Genomic DNA, 17,845 nt, shown 5'->3' on the forward strand with positions numbered 1-17,845 from the left:
GCTTTTGTTTGTCTGGGAATTGTTTAATCCCACCGTCATATTTGAATGATAGTCGTGCTGGATACAGTATCCTTGGTTCAAGGCCCTTCTGTTTCATTGTATTAAATATATCATGCCATTCTCTTCTGGCCTGTAGGGTTTCTGTTGAGAAATCTGACGTTAGCCTGATGGGTTTCCCTTTATAGGTGACCTTTTTCTCTCTAGCTGCCTTTAACACTCTTTCCTTGTCCTTGATCTTTGCCATTTTAATTATTATGTGTCTTGGTATTGCCCTTCTTGGATCCTTTCTGTTGGGGGTTCTGTGTATTTCCGTGGTCTGTTCGATTACTTCCTCCCCCAGTGTGGGGAAGTTTTCAGCAATTATTTCTTCTAAGATACTTTCCAACTCTTTTCCTCTCTCTTCTTCTTCTGGGACCCCTATAATATGGATATTGTTCCTTTTGGATTGGTCACACAGTTCTCTTAATATTGTTTCATTCCTGGAGATCCTTTTGTCTCTCTCTATGTCAGCTTCTATGCGTTCCTGTTCTCTGATTTCAATTCCATCAATGGCCTCTTGCATTCTATCCATTCTGCTTATAAACCCTTCCAGAGTTTGTTTCATTTCTGCGATCTCCTTTCTGGCATCTGTGATCTCCTTCCGGACTTCATCCCATTTCTCTTGCGTATTTCTCTGCATCTCTGTCAGCATGTTTATGATTCTTATTTTGAATTCTTTTTCAGGGAGACTGGTTAGGTCTGTCTCCTTCTCTGGTGTTGTCTCTGTGATCTTTGTCCGCCTGTAGCTTTGCCTTTTCATGGTGATAGGAATAGTCTGCAGAGCTGGGACGAGTGACGGCTGGAAGGACTTCCCTTCTTGTTGGTCTGTGGCCCTCCTCTCCTGGGAGAACAGCGGCCTCTAGTGGCTTGTGCTGCGCAGCTGCGCGCAGACAGGGTTTCTGCTTCCTGCCCGGCTGCTATGGAGTTAATCTCCGCTGTTGCTGTGGGCGTGGCCTGGCTCGGGCAGCTGCTCCAAAATGGTGGAGTCGCGTTGGAGCAGGAGCTGCTGGGAGGCTATTTATCTCCGCAAGGGGCCTCCCTGCTCCCTGCAGCCCAGGGGTTAGGGTGCCCAGAGATCCTGGATTCCCTACCTCTGGATTAAGTGACCCGCCCTGCCCCTTTAAGACTTCCAAAAAGCACCCGCCAAAACAAAACAACGCCCACCAAAAAAAAAGAAAAAAAATTTTTTTTGATTAAAAAAAAAAAAAAAAAAAAGTGGTCGTTCGTTTTTCTTTATTCTCCGGTGCCAGCCTCAGGCCTCTGCTCACCGGTCTTTCTGCCCTGTTTCCCTAGTATTGGGGTCCCTGTCCCTTTAAGACTCCCAAAAAGCGCTCGCCAAAACAAAACAGCAAAAAAGCAAAAAAAAATGGTCGCGCGCTTTTCTTATGCCCTCTGTCGCCCAGCCTCCAGTGCCCGCTCACTGTTCTTGCTGCCCTGTTTTCCCAGTATCGAGGGCCCTGCACTCTGGCCCGGATGGCTGGGGCTGGGTGTTCGGCAGCCCTGGGCTCCGTCTCCCTCCCGCTCTGCCTGCTCTTCTCCCGCCGGGAGCTGGGGGGAGGGGCGCTCGGCTCCCGCGGGGCCGGGGCTTGTATCTTACCCCCTTCGCGAGGCGCTGGGTTCTCTCAGGTCCGGATGTGGTCTGGATATTGTCCTGTGTCCTCTGGTCTTTATTCTAGGAAGGGTTGTCTTTGTTATATTTTCATAGATATATGTTGTTTTGGGAGGAGATTTCCGCTGCTCTACTCACGCCGCCATCTTCCGCCCCTCTCCAAATTATCTTTATTACTAGGGCTTTGTAGTAGAGCTTGAGGTTGAGGAGCATAATCCCCCCATCTTTATTCTTCCTTCTTAGGATTGCTTTGGCTCTTGGAAGTGTTTCGTGGTTCCATGTGAATTTTATAACTATTTGTTCTAGTTTGTTGAAGAATGCTGTCAGTATTTTGATAGGGATTATTTTGAATCTATAGATTGTTTTAGGCAGGATGGCCATTTTGACTATTAATTCTTCCTTTCCATGAGCATGGTACATATTTCTATTTATTTTTGTCTTCTTTAATTTCGCTCATTAGTGTCTTGTAGTTTTCAGGATATAGGTCTTTCACGTCCTTGGTTGGGTTTATTCCTAGGCATTTTATTCTTTTTGATGCAGTTGTAAATTGATTGTTTTCCTGATTTCTCTTTCTGCTAGTTCATCAGTATATAGGAATGCAACAGATTTCTGTGTATTAATTTTGTATCCTGCAACTTTGCTGAATTCAGTTATTCTGGAAGTTTTGGGGTGGATTCTTTAGGGTTTTTATGTACAATATCATGTCATCTGCAAACAGTGACAGTTTAACTTCTTCCTTACCAGTCTGGATGGCTTTTATTTCTTTGTGTTGTCTGATTGCCATGGCTAGGACCTCCAGTACTATGTTGAATAACAGTGGGGAGAGTGGGCATCCTTGTTTTGTTCTTGATCTTAGAGGAAAAGCTTTTAGCTTTTCACTGTTAAGTATGATGTTGGCTGTTGGTTTTTGTATATGGCTTTATTATGTTGAGGTACTTGCCCTCTATACCCATTTTGTTGAGAGTTTTTATCATGAATGGTGTGTGGAATTTTGTCATAGCTTTTTCAGCATCTATGGGGATGATCATGTGATTTTTGTCCTTTTTGTTGATGGATTTTCGAGTATTGTACCATCCTTGCATCCGTGTAATAAATCCTACTTGATCATGATGGATGATCTTTTTGATGTGTTTTTGAATTTGGTTTGCTAATATTTTGTTGAATATTTTTACATCTATGTTCATCAGGGATGTAGGTCTGTAATTTTCTTTTTTTTATGGTGTCTCTGCCTAGTTTTAGTATTAAGAGTGATGCTGACCTCATAGAATGAGTCTGGAAGTATTCCCTCCTCTTCTTCTTTTTGGAAAACTTTGAGGAGGATGGGTATTAGGTCTTCACTAAATGTTTGATAAAATTCAGCAGTGAAGCCATCCGGTACAGGTGTTTTGTTCTTAGGTAGTTTTTGATTGCCAATTTGATTTCATTGCTGGTAATTGATCTGTTCAGATTCTCTGTTTCTTCCTGGGTCAGTCTTGGAAGGTTGTATTTTTCTAGAAAGTTGTTCATTTCTTCTAGGTTATCTGTTTTGTTAGCATATAACTTTTCATAGTATTCTCTAATATTTCTTTGTATTTCTGAAGTGTCCTTAGTGATTTTTTCCTTTCTCATTTCTGATTCTGTTTATGTGAGTAGACTCTCTTTTTCTTGATAAGTCTGGCTAGGGGTTTATCTATTTTGTTTATTTTCTTGAAGAACCAGTTCCTGGTTTCACTGATTCTTTCTGTTGTTTTATTCTTTTCAATTTTATTTATTTCTGCTCTGATCTTTATTATGTCCCTCCTTCTACTGACTTTGGGCCTCATTTATTCTTCTTCTCTTTACAGTTTCATTAATTTTGAGTTTAGATTGTTCACTTGGGATGGTTTTTCTTTCCTGACTTAGGCCTATATTGTAGTATTCTCCCCTCTTAGAATGGCCTTCACTGTGGTCCCACAGATTTTGTTGTGTTGAGTTGTTGTTTTCATTTCCATATATTGCTTGATCTCTGTTTTTATTTGGTCATTGATCCATTGATTATTTAGGAGCTTGTTGTTAAACCTCCATGGTATTTGTGGGCTTGTTTTCTTTTCATAATTTATTTCTAGTTTCATACTTTTGGTCTGAGAAGTTGGTTGGGCACAATTTCATTCCTTCTAAATTTACTGAGGCTCTTTTGTGGCCTAGTGTGTGATCTATTCTGGATAATGTTCTACGTGCACTTGAGAAGAATGTGTATCCTGCTGCTTTTGGGTAGAGTGTTCTGTAGCTGTCTGCTAGGTCCATCTGTTCTCATGTGTTGTGCCTTTTTGTTTTAATGATGTCTTTGAAAGAGCAGACGTTTTTAATTCGTATGAAGTCTGTTTTATCCATTTTTTCCTTTAATTGTATGTTCTTACTGTGTTATGTTTAGAAATCTTTGCTTATTCCAAGATTGCAGAGATTTTTCTCTGCATTTTATTCTTGAAGTCTTGAAGTTTTAGGTTTGTGATCCATTTTGGGTTAATTGTTGTTTATGGTATGAGGTGTAATAGTCATTGTTCTTAAAGCTTTCTGTCTTCATTTTCCTTCTTGTTGTTACTTAAAGTTCGTGGGAAAAGCACATATGCCTGTAAGGTTTGCATTACAAAAGTTGTTTCAGGGGAGACTCGAATGTACATTTCTTGTTCCCCAGAATGACTCTGATTTCAGTATTGCCACCATAACAATGAGTGGAGCTTTGTTAACTTGGCCACTGAAAGAGAGTCAGGTTTTGACAAAATTGTGGGAAACTTCTTTGTTAATTATAGTCAAAATTTAAATCAAAATACCTTGAAAAGTTACATACTTGGTTTATAAAAATTTCTGTGGGGGATTTTGTTTGGGGGAGGAGGAAAGGGTGCTGTATACATGTGCAGGCACACTTGTGTCTCTTTTAGCACATTAGGCTGTGATTTTCTTTTAACATGAGAAGCAAAGCAAATAATAAAAGGTGTGTACGTCCATGCACATGGAACTAACTCACATCTGAAAGCTAATGGGAAGATGGAAGAAAATGCTGGGTGGATGCAGAAGGGGACAGACAGGGATCTCCTGGGTATATCACCTGCCTTGGGGCAGCTCTTCCAAGCAATTAAGTTGGATAAATCTTTATGTGTCACTTTTTTTAATCTAAATTTTATTTGTGTGTTTTCATTCAGCCTCCTCGGAGTTCAGTCATCTTAGGTGTAAACGGAGGGGCAGATCCGATTGCTGCCTCCAAACCTCTTTCATTCGTGGGCCGCCTTTGTAACTTAGGCCAAGTCCGGTTATGTCCATAGTGTTATTCACTGAAGATGTTTCTTTAAATTTGATTCCTCTTTTTTTTTTTTACATGAATGTTCATAGTAGTTTTATTTGTAATATTAAAAAATTGGAGAAAATCCAAATATTCACCAGTAGCTGAATAGGTAAACAAATTTTGAATTCTTTAGGGTTGCGAGATGAAGTACAGGATTTTCAGTAAAATTGAATTTCAGATAAACAATGAGTAATTTTTTAGTATACGTATATCCCAAGTATTGTATGAAATATACTAAAGCATAAAATTTATACTTAAATTTAGTATAACTACACTAAAAAATGTTTGCTGCTTTATCTGAAGATCAAAATTAACTGAGCTCCATGGTTTTTTTTTGTGTGTTTTTTTTTTGCATTTGCTAAATCTTGCAACACAAGGTAAATTCACATTGTGTGGAACACTGCTCAGCAATAAATAGGAGTGAATTATTGTTACATGCAAAATGGATGAATCTCACAATGTTATGCTAGGTAAAAGAAGGCAAACCAAAGAAGTACACACTTCAGTTACAGCAAGGCTGTAGGATACAAGGTTGATATACAAAAGTCAATCACTTTCCCATATATCAGCAATGAGCAACTGAAATTTGACATTAAAACACAAGACCACTTACATTAGCACCCAAAAAAATGAAATACTCAGGTATAATAAGTCTAACAAATATGTATAAGATTTGCATAAAGAAAAATACAAGACTCTGATGAATGAAATCAAACAAGAATTAAATAAATGGAGAGATATTCCATGCCAAAATGTCTGTTCTTCCCAGCTTGATCTATAGATTCAAAAAGTGCCAGTCCAAAACCCAGCAAGTTATTTTGTGGTTATTAACAAACCGATTCTAAAGTTTACATGGACAGGCAAGAGACTCAGAATAGCCAACACAATATTGAAAGTTAGAGGACTCCATGACGGTGGTGGTACATTGATCAAGACAGTGTGGTATTGGTGAAAGAACAAATAAATCAGTTATAAAACAGAATAGAGTCCAGAAATAGACCCATATAAATATGATCAACTAAGCTATGACAAAAGAGCAAAAGCAATACAGTAGAGCAAAGATAGTCTTTTCAGAAACAAATGGTGCTGGAACAGTTGGACATCCACATGTAAAAAAAATTAATCCAGATAAGACCGTACACTCTCCACAGAAATTAACACAAAATGGATCATAGACCTAAATATGAAGTGCAAAACTATAAAAGCTGTAAAAGATAAAATAGGAGAAAACCCAGATGACTTGGGTATGGCAGTGACTTTTTAGACAATACCAAAGGCACAAACCATGCAAGAAATCATTGATAAGCTGGACTTCATTAAAATTAAAACTTCTGCTTTGCACAAGACATTGTCTAAAGAATGAGAAGATAGGCCATAGACTGGGAGGAAACATTCGCAAAACATACATCTGATAAAGGACTCTTATCCAAAAATATATAAAGAACTCTTAAAATTCAATAATAAGAAAAAAAATAATCCAATTTAAAAATAGGCCAAAGATCTTGACCCTGCACCAGAGAAGATATTCATATGGCAAATGAGCATGTGACAAGATATTCCACATCATATGTCCTCCAGGAAATGCAGAATAAAAGAAGATACCGCTGTACTCCTATTAGAATGGCCGAAGTCCAGAACACTGACAACACCACATGCCAACAAGCATTGGAGGTGGGGCAGCAGAACTCGTTCATTGCTGGTGATGCAAAATGGTGTGGCCACTGTGGAAGACAGTTTAGTGGTTTCTTAAAAAACTGAACAGATGCTTACCATATTATCCAGCAGTTGTGCTCCTTGGTATTTAACCAGAAGAATTGAAAACTTGAGGCCACACAAAATCTGCACACAGATGCTTATAGAAGCTTGAGTCATAGCTGCCAAAACTTGGCTAGCAATGAAGATGTCCTTCAGTAGGTGAATGGATGAATAAACTGCTACATCCAGACCATGGAATATTATTTAGCAATAAAAATAAATGGGCTACCAAGCCATGAAAAGATATGCAGAAACCTTAAATGCATGTTAGTAAGTGAAAGAAGCCAAACTGCAGAGGCTATGTACTGTATAATTCCAACTTTATGATATTTGAAAAGGCAAACTATAGAGTGAAAAGATCAGTGGTTGCCTGGAGTTGGGGGGTCAGGGGAAATGAATAGGTAGGACACAGAGGATCTTTAGTTCAGTGAAAATATTCTGTATGATACTATAATGATGGGTAAATGTCATTATACATTTGTCCAAACCTATAGAATGTACAACACCAAGAGTGAATCCTGATGTAAACTATGGACTTTGGGTAATTATGATACGTCAGTGTAGGTTCAGTCGGAGCAAGCACACCACTCCAGTGGGGGATGTTGGATATGAGGGAAGTGTGGGAGCATGTGGGCAGGGCAGGGGGCATATGGAAAATCTCAATCTTGCAGTGAACCTGAAACTACCTAAATACATCAGTCAAAAAAAAAAGTACACTTTGATTCATTCCATTTATATGAAGAAATTGAGTCCTCTTTTTCAAGAAAATTTTATGTGCCTACCATGAATGGAAAATGGTACATGGTAGAGGAAATTAAGTATAATAAGTTATGTCTGCATATCATTTAAAATCATTCCATGGGTCCCCAGTGGTGTGGTGGCCACACTGGGAAAACAGCCCACGATTCGTGTTGGTGGCTCTTTTTTGGCTTTAAGTATTTGTTACCATCTGTTCATAGAATGAGGTTTTTTGTTAGAATTTTCTGGCTTATTGGCCTCTACCATTAAACAAAGGCTAGTTTTATGTTCTAACAGCCATTACACAAATTTGACACCTTAACCTACCTTTTATGCCTTGATTTACATTTTGTTGAATGTTAATATCTATGGTAACCAGGATGTACTCCTTGCCAAGTACTGGCTCAGAGGGAGAACTTCAAAACTAAAAAATTAGCACTAAGCACAGAAATAAAGGCATGAGACTCAATGGTAGAGGGTTGGGACCATCATCTGCTTTCCAGGCGTCAGTTTTTTTGCCTGTCTAATCCTCGTCAGTAAGTGTTGGCACAGTGGGGCACTGAGAATGCAGCTTTCTGTAACTGAATTTTAGAAGTGTGTTATTCCTTTTTTAACACCCTGATGCTTTCAGATTTCTTCCGAGGCCCCACGGTGCCAAACATCCGCCTGGCTGGCTTAGAGAGTGTCCTGCACTTCACTGCCCTGAACGGGAAGATTTACTTTCGATGCTATAAGTAAGTGCCTTTCCTACCAGGTTTCTGTGTGGCTGTTTCCTAGAGCTCAAACTTAGAGCTGGTGTCCGGTCAAACGTTTGTGCGGCGGGTTTGCAGACAGCAGTGGCGCTGCAGCTGTGCTGGTCCGCACGTCTGTCCTTCCCTGGCCCGGTTCTGCTTTCCAGGCCCAAGCTGCTCACGCCGCATTGTCTGAGCTGAGGACACGCGCGTGTTCTCCGTCCTCCCGACTTATATGCAGTATCACCTTATTTTCCTTGGTTGGCTTTAGAGCACCAAGCCGCAAGTCTTACACCAGCCAAAGCAAATCTCAAAACCCTGAGTCTAAAATTGGACTCCGAAGTGAGTGAGGCTCTGCGGCTGGGGTCACGTCAGTCTCTTCTCCAGCTGGGTCGTCTACCCCTGCTTGTGCTGCAGCATGAATGTAAATCCCGATGAGCTGGCGTGTTTTCATTAAAAAGCTTAAAGGCATGTACAGCTGTGCCTTTTGAGGTAAGCATGACTTTAAAAAAAAAAAAAGCGTTGGCCCTGGCTACTAGAGCCCTTCCCTTCCTGGAGAATCCACAGACTCCCACAAACTGCCGTCTTATACCCTGAACTCAGACCAGTGTCCGTTTTGAGCTTGTTACTAGTGCTGTTCGTGCAACTTCGTGGGCTTTGTTTCGTCTGTGGTTTTTTATTTTATTTTCCCCTCCACAGTGGAATACATGGTTGACCAGCTTATGTCCAGTGAATGTCCAGTCGAAACTGAATAGTCACCTCTTCTGTCAGTAGTCTGCATTTTTGCCTCAGCTGTACTGAGTCAGAAATACTCAGGTCTTTTCACCATATGATTAGTACCACCACTTAATGTTTTTGATTTACTTCTTGTTTAAATAATCTTTTATTGCAAAGTGCTATAAAATACCCACATGATTGCAAGTGTATTTGGGGATTTTATAATCCTTTTTAGCTAGTTAAAATAGAAATTGAAAGCCCCTTACCAATGTTGTTGGAATTTCCAAACTTGATTTGGGGCTTTTAAAAATGTATTATATTATAAATAGAGGGACTTTATTTACAGAACAAGAAATAAAAGATGAAAAAAATCACTAACAAAAAAATCTTTTTGAAAGCTTGTATTAAACAAGGAGACTCCGGGAATAAAAAGGAGCTGGAAATACTAAGATAAAAATCTTTGAGAATGAGAATGAATAACTAAATCTAAGTCTTTCATAGTGAACCATTTCAAAAAAAGTATTCACTTGTATCAGAACTTACCAGTATTGAGTGAAAACAGAATTAATTTGTAAAGAAGAAAGATGTGCACAGAAAATAAATGAAATGGACATAAAATGAGCAAATCAGACTGCAGAACAAGGATAAATTAACAGGGCAAGTACACATACCCACCCCTCCACCTGCTGTAAGACCGTCATTACTGGAACCATTACTGGGTTAGCAGGCATCTCCTATAATGGAAAAAAAGGTTTGAAACTTAAACCTCAGAGACCCTAGCGGTAAACATTTAATGCCAGGTGTTTTGTATGTGCCCTGCACTATCTGTGGGTATGGATTTCAAATAGAAAATGAATGATGTGTTGGAGAGCGAACTCCTAATGGGAAAAATTGCTAACGTGGGTGAGCTTGGCCTCCAAGGCTGTGCCGGGCTCGGGAGAGGAAGACAAGGGGTCCCAGGAGTGAGCCTCCCCTGGGAGCCCAGTGACATGGCTCTGGGCAAAGTGTTGTCACAGCACTGAAGTTAATTCTGAGATCGACAGTCGGCCCTTACGAGAGGGAGGGGTGCAGACAGACGTGGAAGCGTGCCAGGTCCCTGTGGCGGAGCTGGGGTGGCTCCTCAGGCCTCCCCACCAGCTGCGCTTCCAGGTTCTGCCCTCCTGTTACCTAAGCAGCTGGCAGAAGTAATATTTAACACACATTTGCAAAAATGAACAGGCCTGTAAAACGGTTTTGAGCTTCTTGGATAAAAGGAACTGAACATGAAATTATACCTACCTTTGACCTGACTTTTTGGGGGAATAAATCATAGTGTACTGGCCTCTTCCTGTATGTCCTGTACTAATGAATTCCTTATACGTTAGTGACCATTTCTGTTCTTTGGAAAACTTGATTCACTGTAGAACCAGAGCCATTCAGGTGAAACAGAAAACCCTTAGTAACTGGCACCTGTGCTTTTGCCACATATTGGTTAGGTTTTATGGGGCGAAATGGAAGTTTTAGTGTACCTTGAAAAGCAAACAACATTCTAGGCAACTAATAAAAACAATGTCAGCAGGAGAGAGAGGGAGAAAAATAAGGAAATTACAATTTGAAGAGTAATAATGCCAGTTGTCTTGCCAATGGGTTTCAGCCCCAGGCAAGTTCGCTGTGGATTCAGTGTGACCAAAGAAAATGACAGCAAAACGTTCTTGGGGTAAAAGGGTTATACCCAACTTTATTTCCAGGTGGCAGGTCAGTCACTAGAATCCCGTTCACTCAGAGCAAGTCTGTATGCAGTAAGCCAGTCTCTGCCTCTGGGCCCCTCTGTCTGCACAGCTGTCCTCTGGGCTTCTCTGCACAGTCATCCTGCACAGCCGTCCTCTGGGCGTCTGTCCTCAACGCTGCCACCACTCCAGTCTCTGCTCTCCTCTCCTGCAGCCTTGCAGCCCTACCACTGTGTCGCACCCAGAGCACTGGGCGGAGCTCTTTTTATAGAGTCAACAGCCACGTATTGCCCACAGGTGTGCAGTGAGCTAGTCAACCACGGCCAGGTGAGAATCCTGGCCACAGGAACTCTCATTTTATCCACACCAGTCTTTCTCAAGACATGGGCAAATAATAGTAAAAATACGTAGAAGTTAGCAGTAGTAACACATTGGTAGTCTGAGCTTGCCTGAGAGGGAAGGAGCTAGGTTTGTTTGTCCGTGTGTCCCTGCGTCCCTGTGTCTCATGTCACTTTTGGGAGAACTGAATGTTGCTGGGATTAGAGCTCATGGGGACGCAAAAGTACTTTTGACATTGGGATCTGAGGTGGGGGTTATGCATGTGATGTGAAAGTTCCAGACAGGAGATTTTGGCTAGAGATAGAAAGCCTGGAATTGAAATGTCTGTCGTCTTTTACAAGTATAGTGCATATGATGGGATGAGGGTGAAGGAAATGGTTTTAATTTTGTTTTTAATGAACTGGTATCTCAGAGTCTGTTCATTTTGCTTACTGATTACAAAAATTACAAATTCTGTATTAATGCACTGTCTCTGAGAAAAAATAAACGGGTTGTTTTTTAAAGGACTAGCAATCAGTTTTAGACACTAGATTTTGCTGTTAAAAGCCTACTAAAGAGAAAGGATGGTAGGCCTATCACCAGAAACCATGTGCAGAGAACCGAACCTCGTGAGTTTTCCTTCTGTCAGTTTGATCTGCCCATTAACATACTTGGTGAAGTTATTAAGGTAAATCATCCACACACACTGTAACTTAATTCTTGGATAAATAGCAGCATATGTGGTTATTCTTGAAATAATCTTAGTTATATATACTACTCAGAAATTACTTTGTCAGGACACTTGTATAAATAAAAGGCACCTGGGTAATCAATCCACCAGGCACGCCATCAGCTGTTCTGGGTCAACAAGTTTCCAGTTAGCTGAAAATTAGCATTTTAAGTGGTAGAAAAGTTTTTAGTATATACAGTTTGCCTGATTCTTAAGTAGTCTCCTGAACACAAGATATTATCAAGATACCAGTCTTGATGTGAGTTCAGCATCATAAGTATCATTTAAGTGGAGGTGCTGAAAATGTAGATACAGAAGCATGAGATAAGCAGGGTCAGATGCTCGCTGCCCCCATGTGCTTTGAATTAGCTGGTCGGGAGGTGCCCTGGCATCAGCCAGCTTTAGCTTCTGAAAATATTTTCCCCTCCAGCGGCCGACACGGGCCTTCTCTGAGGTCTTCTGGGGAAGGGAGTGGCCTGAGGGCACCCGTTGAGGCTTGCGCTCTGCTTGCTCCCTCCCAGGCCCGCAGTGGCCATGCTCATTCTATCCTTTAACCTTAGAAGCCACACGTGGAGGTGCAGCAGGTCAGCTTCCAGAACCACACCGTAAAATGGGAGTCACAGTGAAGCGAGTCAAATGAACTTCTTGGTTTCCTGTGCATTTCAGCCCCGGGCAAGTTCACTGTGAATTAAGACCAAGGAATGACAATGGAACGTCCTTGGGGTGAAAGGGCTATACCCCACTTTATTCCCACGGTGGCAGGTCCGTCACCAGAATCCCGTCCACTCAGAGTGAGTGCACGCAGCAAGGCAGTCTCTGCTTCTGGGCCTCTGCCCCCCACAGCCGTCTCAGTCCCTGTCCCTGGCGCTGCCACCACTCCAGCCTCTGCTGTCCTGTGGCCGTGCAGCCTAGAGCACTGGGCAGAGCTCTTTACAGAGAGTCAGTGGCAACGTATTACCCACACCTGTGCAGGGAGCAAGCTGACCAGGGCCAGGTGAGAATCCTGGCCACAGTAACCTTCACTTTATGCACAATGTAACAGTTACATTTACACCATACTGTAGTCTGTTAAATGTGCATTAATAGCATCATGTCTAAAAACACAATTGTCATGCCATAAGTAAAAAACACTTCATTGCTAAAAAATGCTAACCATTTCCTCATGTAATTGTAGATTAATGATACCAAAATAAAAATGCTAACCATCATCTGAACTTTCAGTGAGTTGTAATCACTGATCCCACATCACCCTAACAAATACAATAATAACAAAGTTTGAAATATATCAAGAATTACCAAAATGTGACAGAGGGACACTGAGTAACTGCTGCTGGGAAAATGGTGCCAACGACTTGCTTGGCCCACGGTTGCCTCGAAACTTCATTTTACAGAAGCATGTCTGTGAGGCGAGGTGTGCCTGTGTGGCTTCCTTTTTGTTTCCCTTCTGCTCGTTAGGTAGCCCATACTGGTGTGTCTGCGTGGTGGTGCTGTTGGCCCTGTTCAGTTGGTGTCAGTTCCTGTGTGACACGGCACGTCTGTCCTCGGGGCTCTTGCAGCCTCCTGGGCCGTGGGGGGCCGTTGGCTGGCCGGCCGAGGTGCGAGGAGGTCCCGGGGGGCCTGGTGGGCTTTGGCGCATGGGCCCTGCTTCAGCGGCTTCCCCCATGAGCTTTCCCCTTCCGTTCTCTGCTCTCCTGTCACCTCTTCTTGTCTCACACCCGACTTGTGTGTGAAACGGCTCATCTTTTAAAGGCATTGTCTCAGTCAGTTCTTTTTTTCCGTGTGGGGATCTGGCCATGGTAACAAGAGGAGTGACAGAGTGACTCTTTGAGCTCGGATAACTGCCAGGCCTTCGAGCTGCTCTGGGATGCCACCCACAGAAGGGGTTTGCCAGTCTCCCCACCCCCACTGTGTGGCTCATGTGTTCCCAGACCCAGAGCTGTCTGGACAAGTGGTGTCCAGAAAGTTGCTGTTTTGTTGTATTAATATTTTTAAGTTCATTCCAAGCTGTAGAGATGAGTAAATGTCTGTGCTTTGGAGAAAAGTTGATTCTGAATGGTTCTTAGAGAAATAAGAATTTGTTAATCACATAAGCATAATGTTTTAAAGACTCAATTAAAATTGTCTTTTATATTTTTGTAAATGTGTAATAAGTCAAGTCAGAGGATTCCCTTTCTCAGAATAATTGTCTGTCTTAACTTGCTGTTTCTCAACAGGATTATATACTTTTTATTTTTAAGAGTAAATGAACCAAAGAGTATACTTGGCCTAAATGTATAAAGTACTTAAGAAGCTTAGCCTTCTGAAAGGTTATATGTCATTTTATTGAACTGTAATTCTCTTGAACAAAACTACTTGGGGAGGATAAGACTTTTATCAAAGTCAAAGCAACATTTCTTTTTTCCCATTTCCTAAAGGCTGCTACTGAAGAAGTCAGGCTGCAGAACACCGCGGATTGAACTGGAGGAGATGGGGCCCTCCCTGGACCTGGTCCTGAGGAGGACGCACCTGGCTTCCGACGACCTTTACAGGTTGTCTATGAAGACGCCAAAAGCCCTCAAGGTTCGTAGCCGGCAGATTGGTGCCACGTTCATTTGTAGTTTCTAGTCTTCTTTTCAGAAAGGATTTGTGTCAGATTACACTAAGAACACTCATAAACAGATAGCTTAGACTCGCAGAGCGAAGAAGGGGGAAGCAAATAAGCCAACCACAAAGGATGTCCGCGAGTTACAGAAACCAGGCAGCAAGTGTGGCGGAGCGCCTCCTGGTGGCCGGGGCTGCCCGTTTTTAGCCAGAAGGGGGATCACTTTGGACATTGCGAAGGCTGGAGATCCGGAGGAGAGGATGTGTAGCCCATACTTGTATAAAGTATATTTTGAATGTTTTTTAAAAAACAAGTAGAAATGGCATTTCTGGAATGCCAGTAAAAGTTGATGGTCACAGTTCCTTAGGCTAAACACAGGCAGCTCTGTCAGTGCAAGACCGTGCTCAGTACAGTCTACAGTGGTGCTTCTCCAAGTGGTCCGACACTTACCTGGGAGTTGTTAGGCTGCTAAGACTCAGACCTGAATTAGAACCTGCATTTTAACAAGACCCCCAAGTGATTCATGTGTCCACTTACATTGAAGAAAGGTCTGTGGGGCTAAAGACTATCCTTGAAGGGTCCTCATGAATGGAAATTGTCAGTAACATAGTTGTTGTGCACTAGGTTTTACCAGTTCATGGTAGTAGAGGCCATTAAATATGCATACTCTTGTTTCATAGCCAAAGAAGAAGAAAAACATCTCCCATGATACTTTTGGTACAACTTACGGGCGGATTCATATGCAGAAACAAGACCTGAGCAAACTACAAACCAGGAAAATGAAGGGGTTGAAGAAGCGACCTGCAGAAAGGAGAACAGAAGACCAGGAGAAAAAATCAAAGAGAATTAAAAGAAATTGATGGAGCTCAGCCAATAACTACTGTGTTGTTGTAGTCAATTACCTAAGAGAATTATAAACATCAGTCATTTCAGGGTTTTGTACAAGGCCTTATTGTATGTTTTTAAACATAATTTACACAAACTTTATTGTGAACAATAATGCGCAGGGTCAGTTGCGGGGAAGCTTTTTCAGCCTCGCACCCTGCCCGTGCCGTTCTCCCTCGGCGCTACGGCGTTCGCGGCCGGTCCCCTGAGAAGCCCCCTGTCTCCTGGGTGGTGGCTGAGGAGGCTCTCCGCAACGGCTGTGGTATTGTAGAGCCTGGCTTTTGTTTTTCACTCTTCTGTTATTTTGCCTGAAATGCTGCTAGTTAAGAGATTCATTTGAGGTTTTAAACGTTGTCATGAAACATCCATCTCCAGGAGGCAGTCACTACCTGATCCTTGACGCACTGCCTTCCCGTTGATGATTCTAAGAGATTCTGCTGCCGAGTGGAGCCCACCCCTTGTCTGAGAGGAGGGACGTCTGACAGGGTGGGGCTGAGGCCCAGGCCTTTCGTCGGCCACACCAAGGCCCTGGGCGTGTGTGCGCTGGGTAGGAGTAAGCCAGAGCCAAGCAACTTGTCTGAAGAGTTCTGGGAAACTGGCCCTGTGCCTGGGAAAGGGGAGGAAGCTTCCTCTTTCCTCCTGTGTGCGCTCATTTGTTTTCCCTAAATGTAGAATTCAGGTTGCTTGATTGAGTCCGTGACGAAGCGCCTTTGTACAAGTGCAGGCCAATCACGTTGTAAAAGCAGAAACGCACACAGACCATAGTCCATCCCAGTTGCATGTGAGGGGCCCTCATGCCTGTGGGTCGGCCGGCACCGCTGCCTCCCCTCCTGCCCCCCCTCCCTCCCAACCCCACGCCTTAGCCCTCCCTCTCCGTGTCTCTCCAGAGGGCTGGTACTTCCTCTCTCCATACCAGTGGGTGAGCTGGCAGCACGCGTTCACACTCGGGACCCACAGTGCCAGAGCCGAAGCGGGCACTGAGTTGTGTGTCTAAATGAGAAGGCTGAAGTGATTCCTCCTGCCAGCTCCAAGTGCACAGATGGCAGGGGAGAGGGAGCCGTTAAAGGGGCGTGAGAACCGCTGGTGCATCCCCTGATGTCCAGCCAAGGCCCGCGGGGACAGCGGCCCGGCAGGCAAAGCAGGGGGGCCTCCTACCAGCCGCAGCAAGGGCCCTACCGCCCCTCAGCCCTCCATCAGGAAGGCCATGTTTTCTGTATGTGGAACATTGTCTTGGGGTGTTTCTTGGTGTTTTGATCTGTAACCCTCTTTTTTGAGATTTTGTAATGCACCCTTCTGTTCCCTGTGTAATTTTTAACTGAGAATAGAACGCCTAGTGCTTGAATGCATCATCACCACGAGAAGTATTACATATTGTTACTGAAATCTGATTGAAAGGCTTGCTGAAGTCTTAAGAATCGTAGTTGGCAAACCGTCTGGAACCTGTGGTCCACCATGTACAGATGGTTCTTGTGGGACGTGCATCTAACTTGGCCTTGAACCGCAGAACACAATATACATAAATTGGAGAATATGTATTCATCTCAATAGAGGTGTGAATCACCTCTCGGGTGTTACTTTGGATTTTGGTAGATGAAGAAAGCAGGTTATTTTATCGCGCGCGTGCGTGCGGGCGTGTGTGTGTGTACTTTCATGAAATTTGGTTACTTTTCTAACTTAAATGCTAATACTTGTTTTCTTAATATTGAACATAATCCAAAGTAGAGATGTAATTACTCAAGGAAGGAAGAGGAGACAAAGGAACTTGACCCAGTCCAGGTTTCACCTACCCAACCGTCTGGCTGCTTCTCTCTCCTTCCTTTCCTTTAGATTTTTAGCTATTCTCCCCTCCCCCAAGAGTTAGCCCAGGAAAGGACTCAACGAAGACCTAAAATGAGAGAAGTTATAATTTCACCAGCAAGGGAAGGTTTGTTTCTCGATTGAATTCAGCTTAATGGCACTTCGTTGATGTCAAAACGGAAGAGCGATGAAAATACAGGGCCTTCGTTACATTTCTAAAGCACCTTTAATAGTTCTTAAAAGGTCCGAGCGTCCCATGACTGAGCGAATACATGCTTGCGTGTGCGCATTATGAAAGTGCAGAGACTACCGCACCCCTTGCAATGAACTGTAGTGAACAAGTTGGCCAGAGGTTTATTGTTGGTTGGTGAGAAGCAAGTCAACTTGATTTTAAGTGGGTGCTTGTCATACCAACAGTTTGAATAGTTCAAGTTTAAAAACAGCAAATGATTAAGATTACCTTCTTGTTAAGGTTACCAACATGCATTTTAAATGTGTTCTTGCTCTTCCTTTAGACAACTTACCACTCTCCCAACCCATCTCTTCCAACCCCCCTACCCCTTCACACAGCGTCTGAGCATCAGAAAATAGGGTTCCAAACAGGCCCCGGGGGTGTGAGAGCCTCTGCTGCTTGAATGAAGGACGGCAGATAAAGGAAACGGCAGAGCTGGAATTTGCCCCTAAGGCTGCTGCCAAGCAAAGATCAAAGCACCGGAGCTTTAAGCACTTCCCCAGGATTGATGCTGCCCACTCAAGACGGGTCCTGAGGCCGCAGCCAGGAGCAGAGTGGTAGGTGCTGGCTCCCTGAGGCCTGCCTTCCTGCTCGGCGGGGACCCCGGGGCTGCAGTGCTCCCTCTGGGCGCCGGATCAGGGAAAGGGGCCTGCAACCAGAAGCAGGGCTGAGCTGACGTTGAGGCTGCTCAGGGAGTCCCTCCATCTCAAAC

General features: G+C 43.1%; 1 protein-coding gene across 3 annotated transcripts in view; it reads left to right on the plus strand.

Moving 5' to 3' along the window:
* Positions 1–15,096, plus strand: part of RPF2 (ribosome production factor 2 homolog) — a 39,666-nt gene extending 24,570 nt beyond the window's left edge. For all 3 annotated transcript variants that reach the window (XM_036902978.2, XM_057489491.1, XM_036902979.2), the window contains 3 exons: positions 8,068–8,170; positions 14,053–14,197; positions 14,900–15,096. In XM_036902978.2, coding sequence (XP_036758873.1) covers positions 8,068–8,170; positions 14,053–14,197; positions 14,900–15,079 — 428 coding nt within the window. In that variant the 3' untranslated portion in view covers positions 15,080–15,096. The remainder of the gene's footprint in view (positions 1–8,067; positions 8,171–14,052; positions 14,198–14,899) is intronic.
* The last annotated feature ends 2,749 nt before the right edge of the window (positions 15,097–17,845 follow it).

Source organism: Manis pentadactyla, chromosome 12 (genome assembly GCF_030020395.1).
Source record: "Manis pentadactyla isolate mManPen7 chromosome 12, mManPen7.hap1, whole genome shotgun sequence".
NCBI classification, from domain to species: domain Eukaryota; kingdom Metazoa; phylum Chordata; class Mammalia; order Pholidota; family Manidae; genus Manis; species Manis pentadactyla.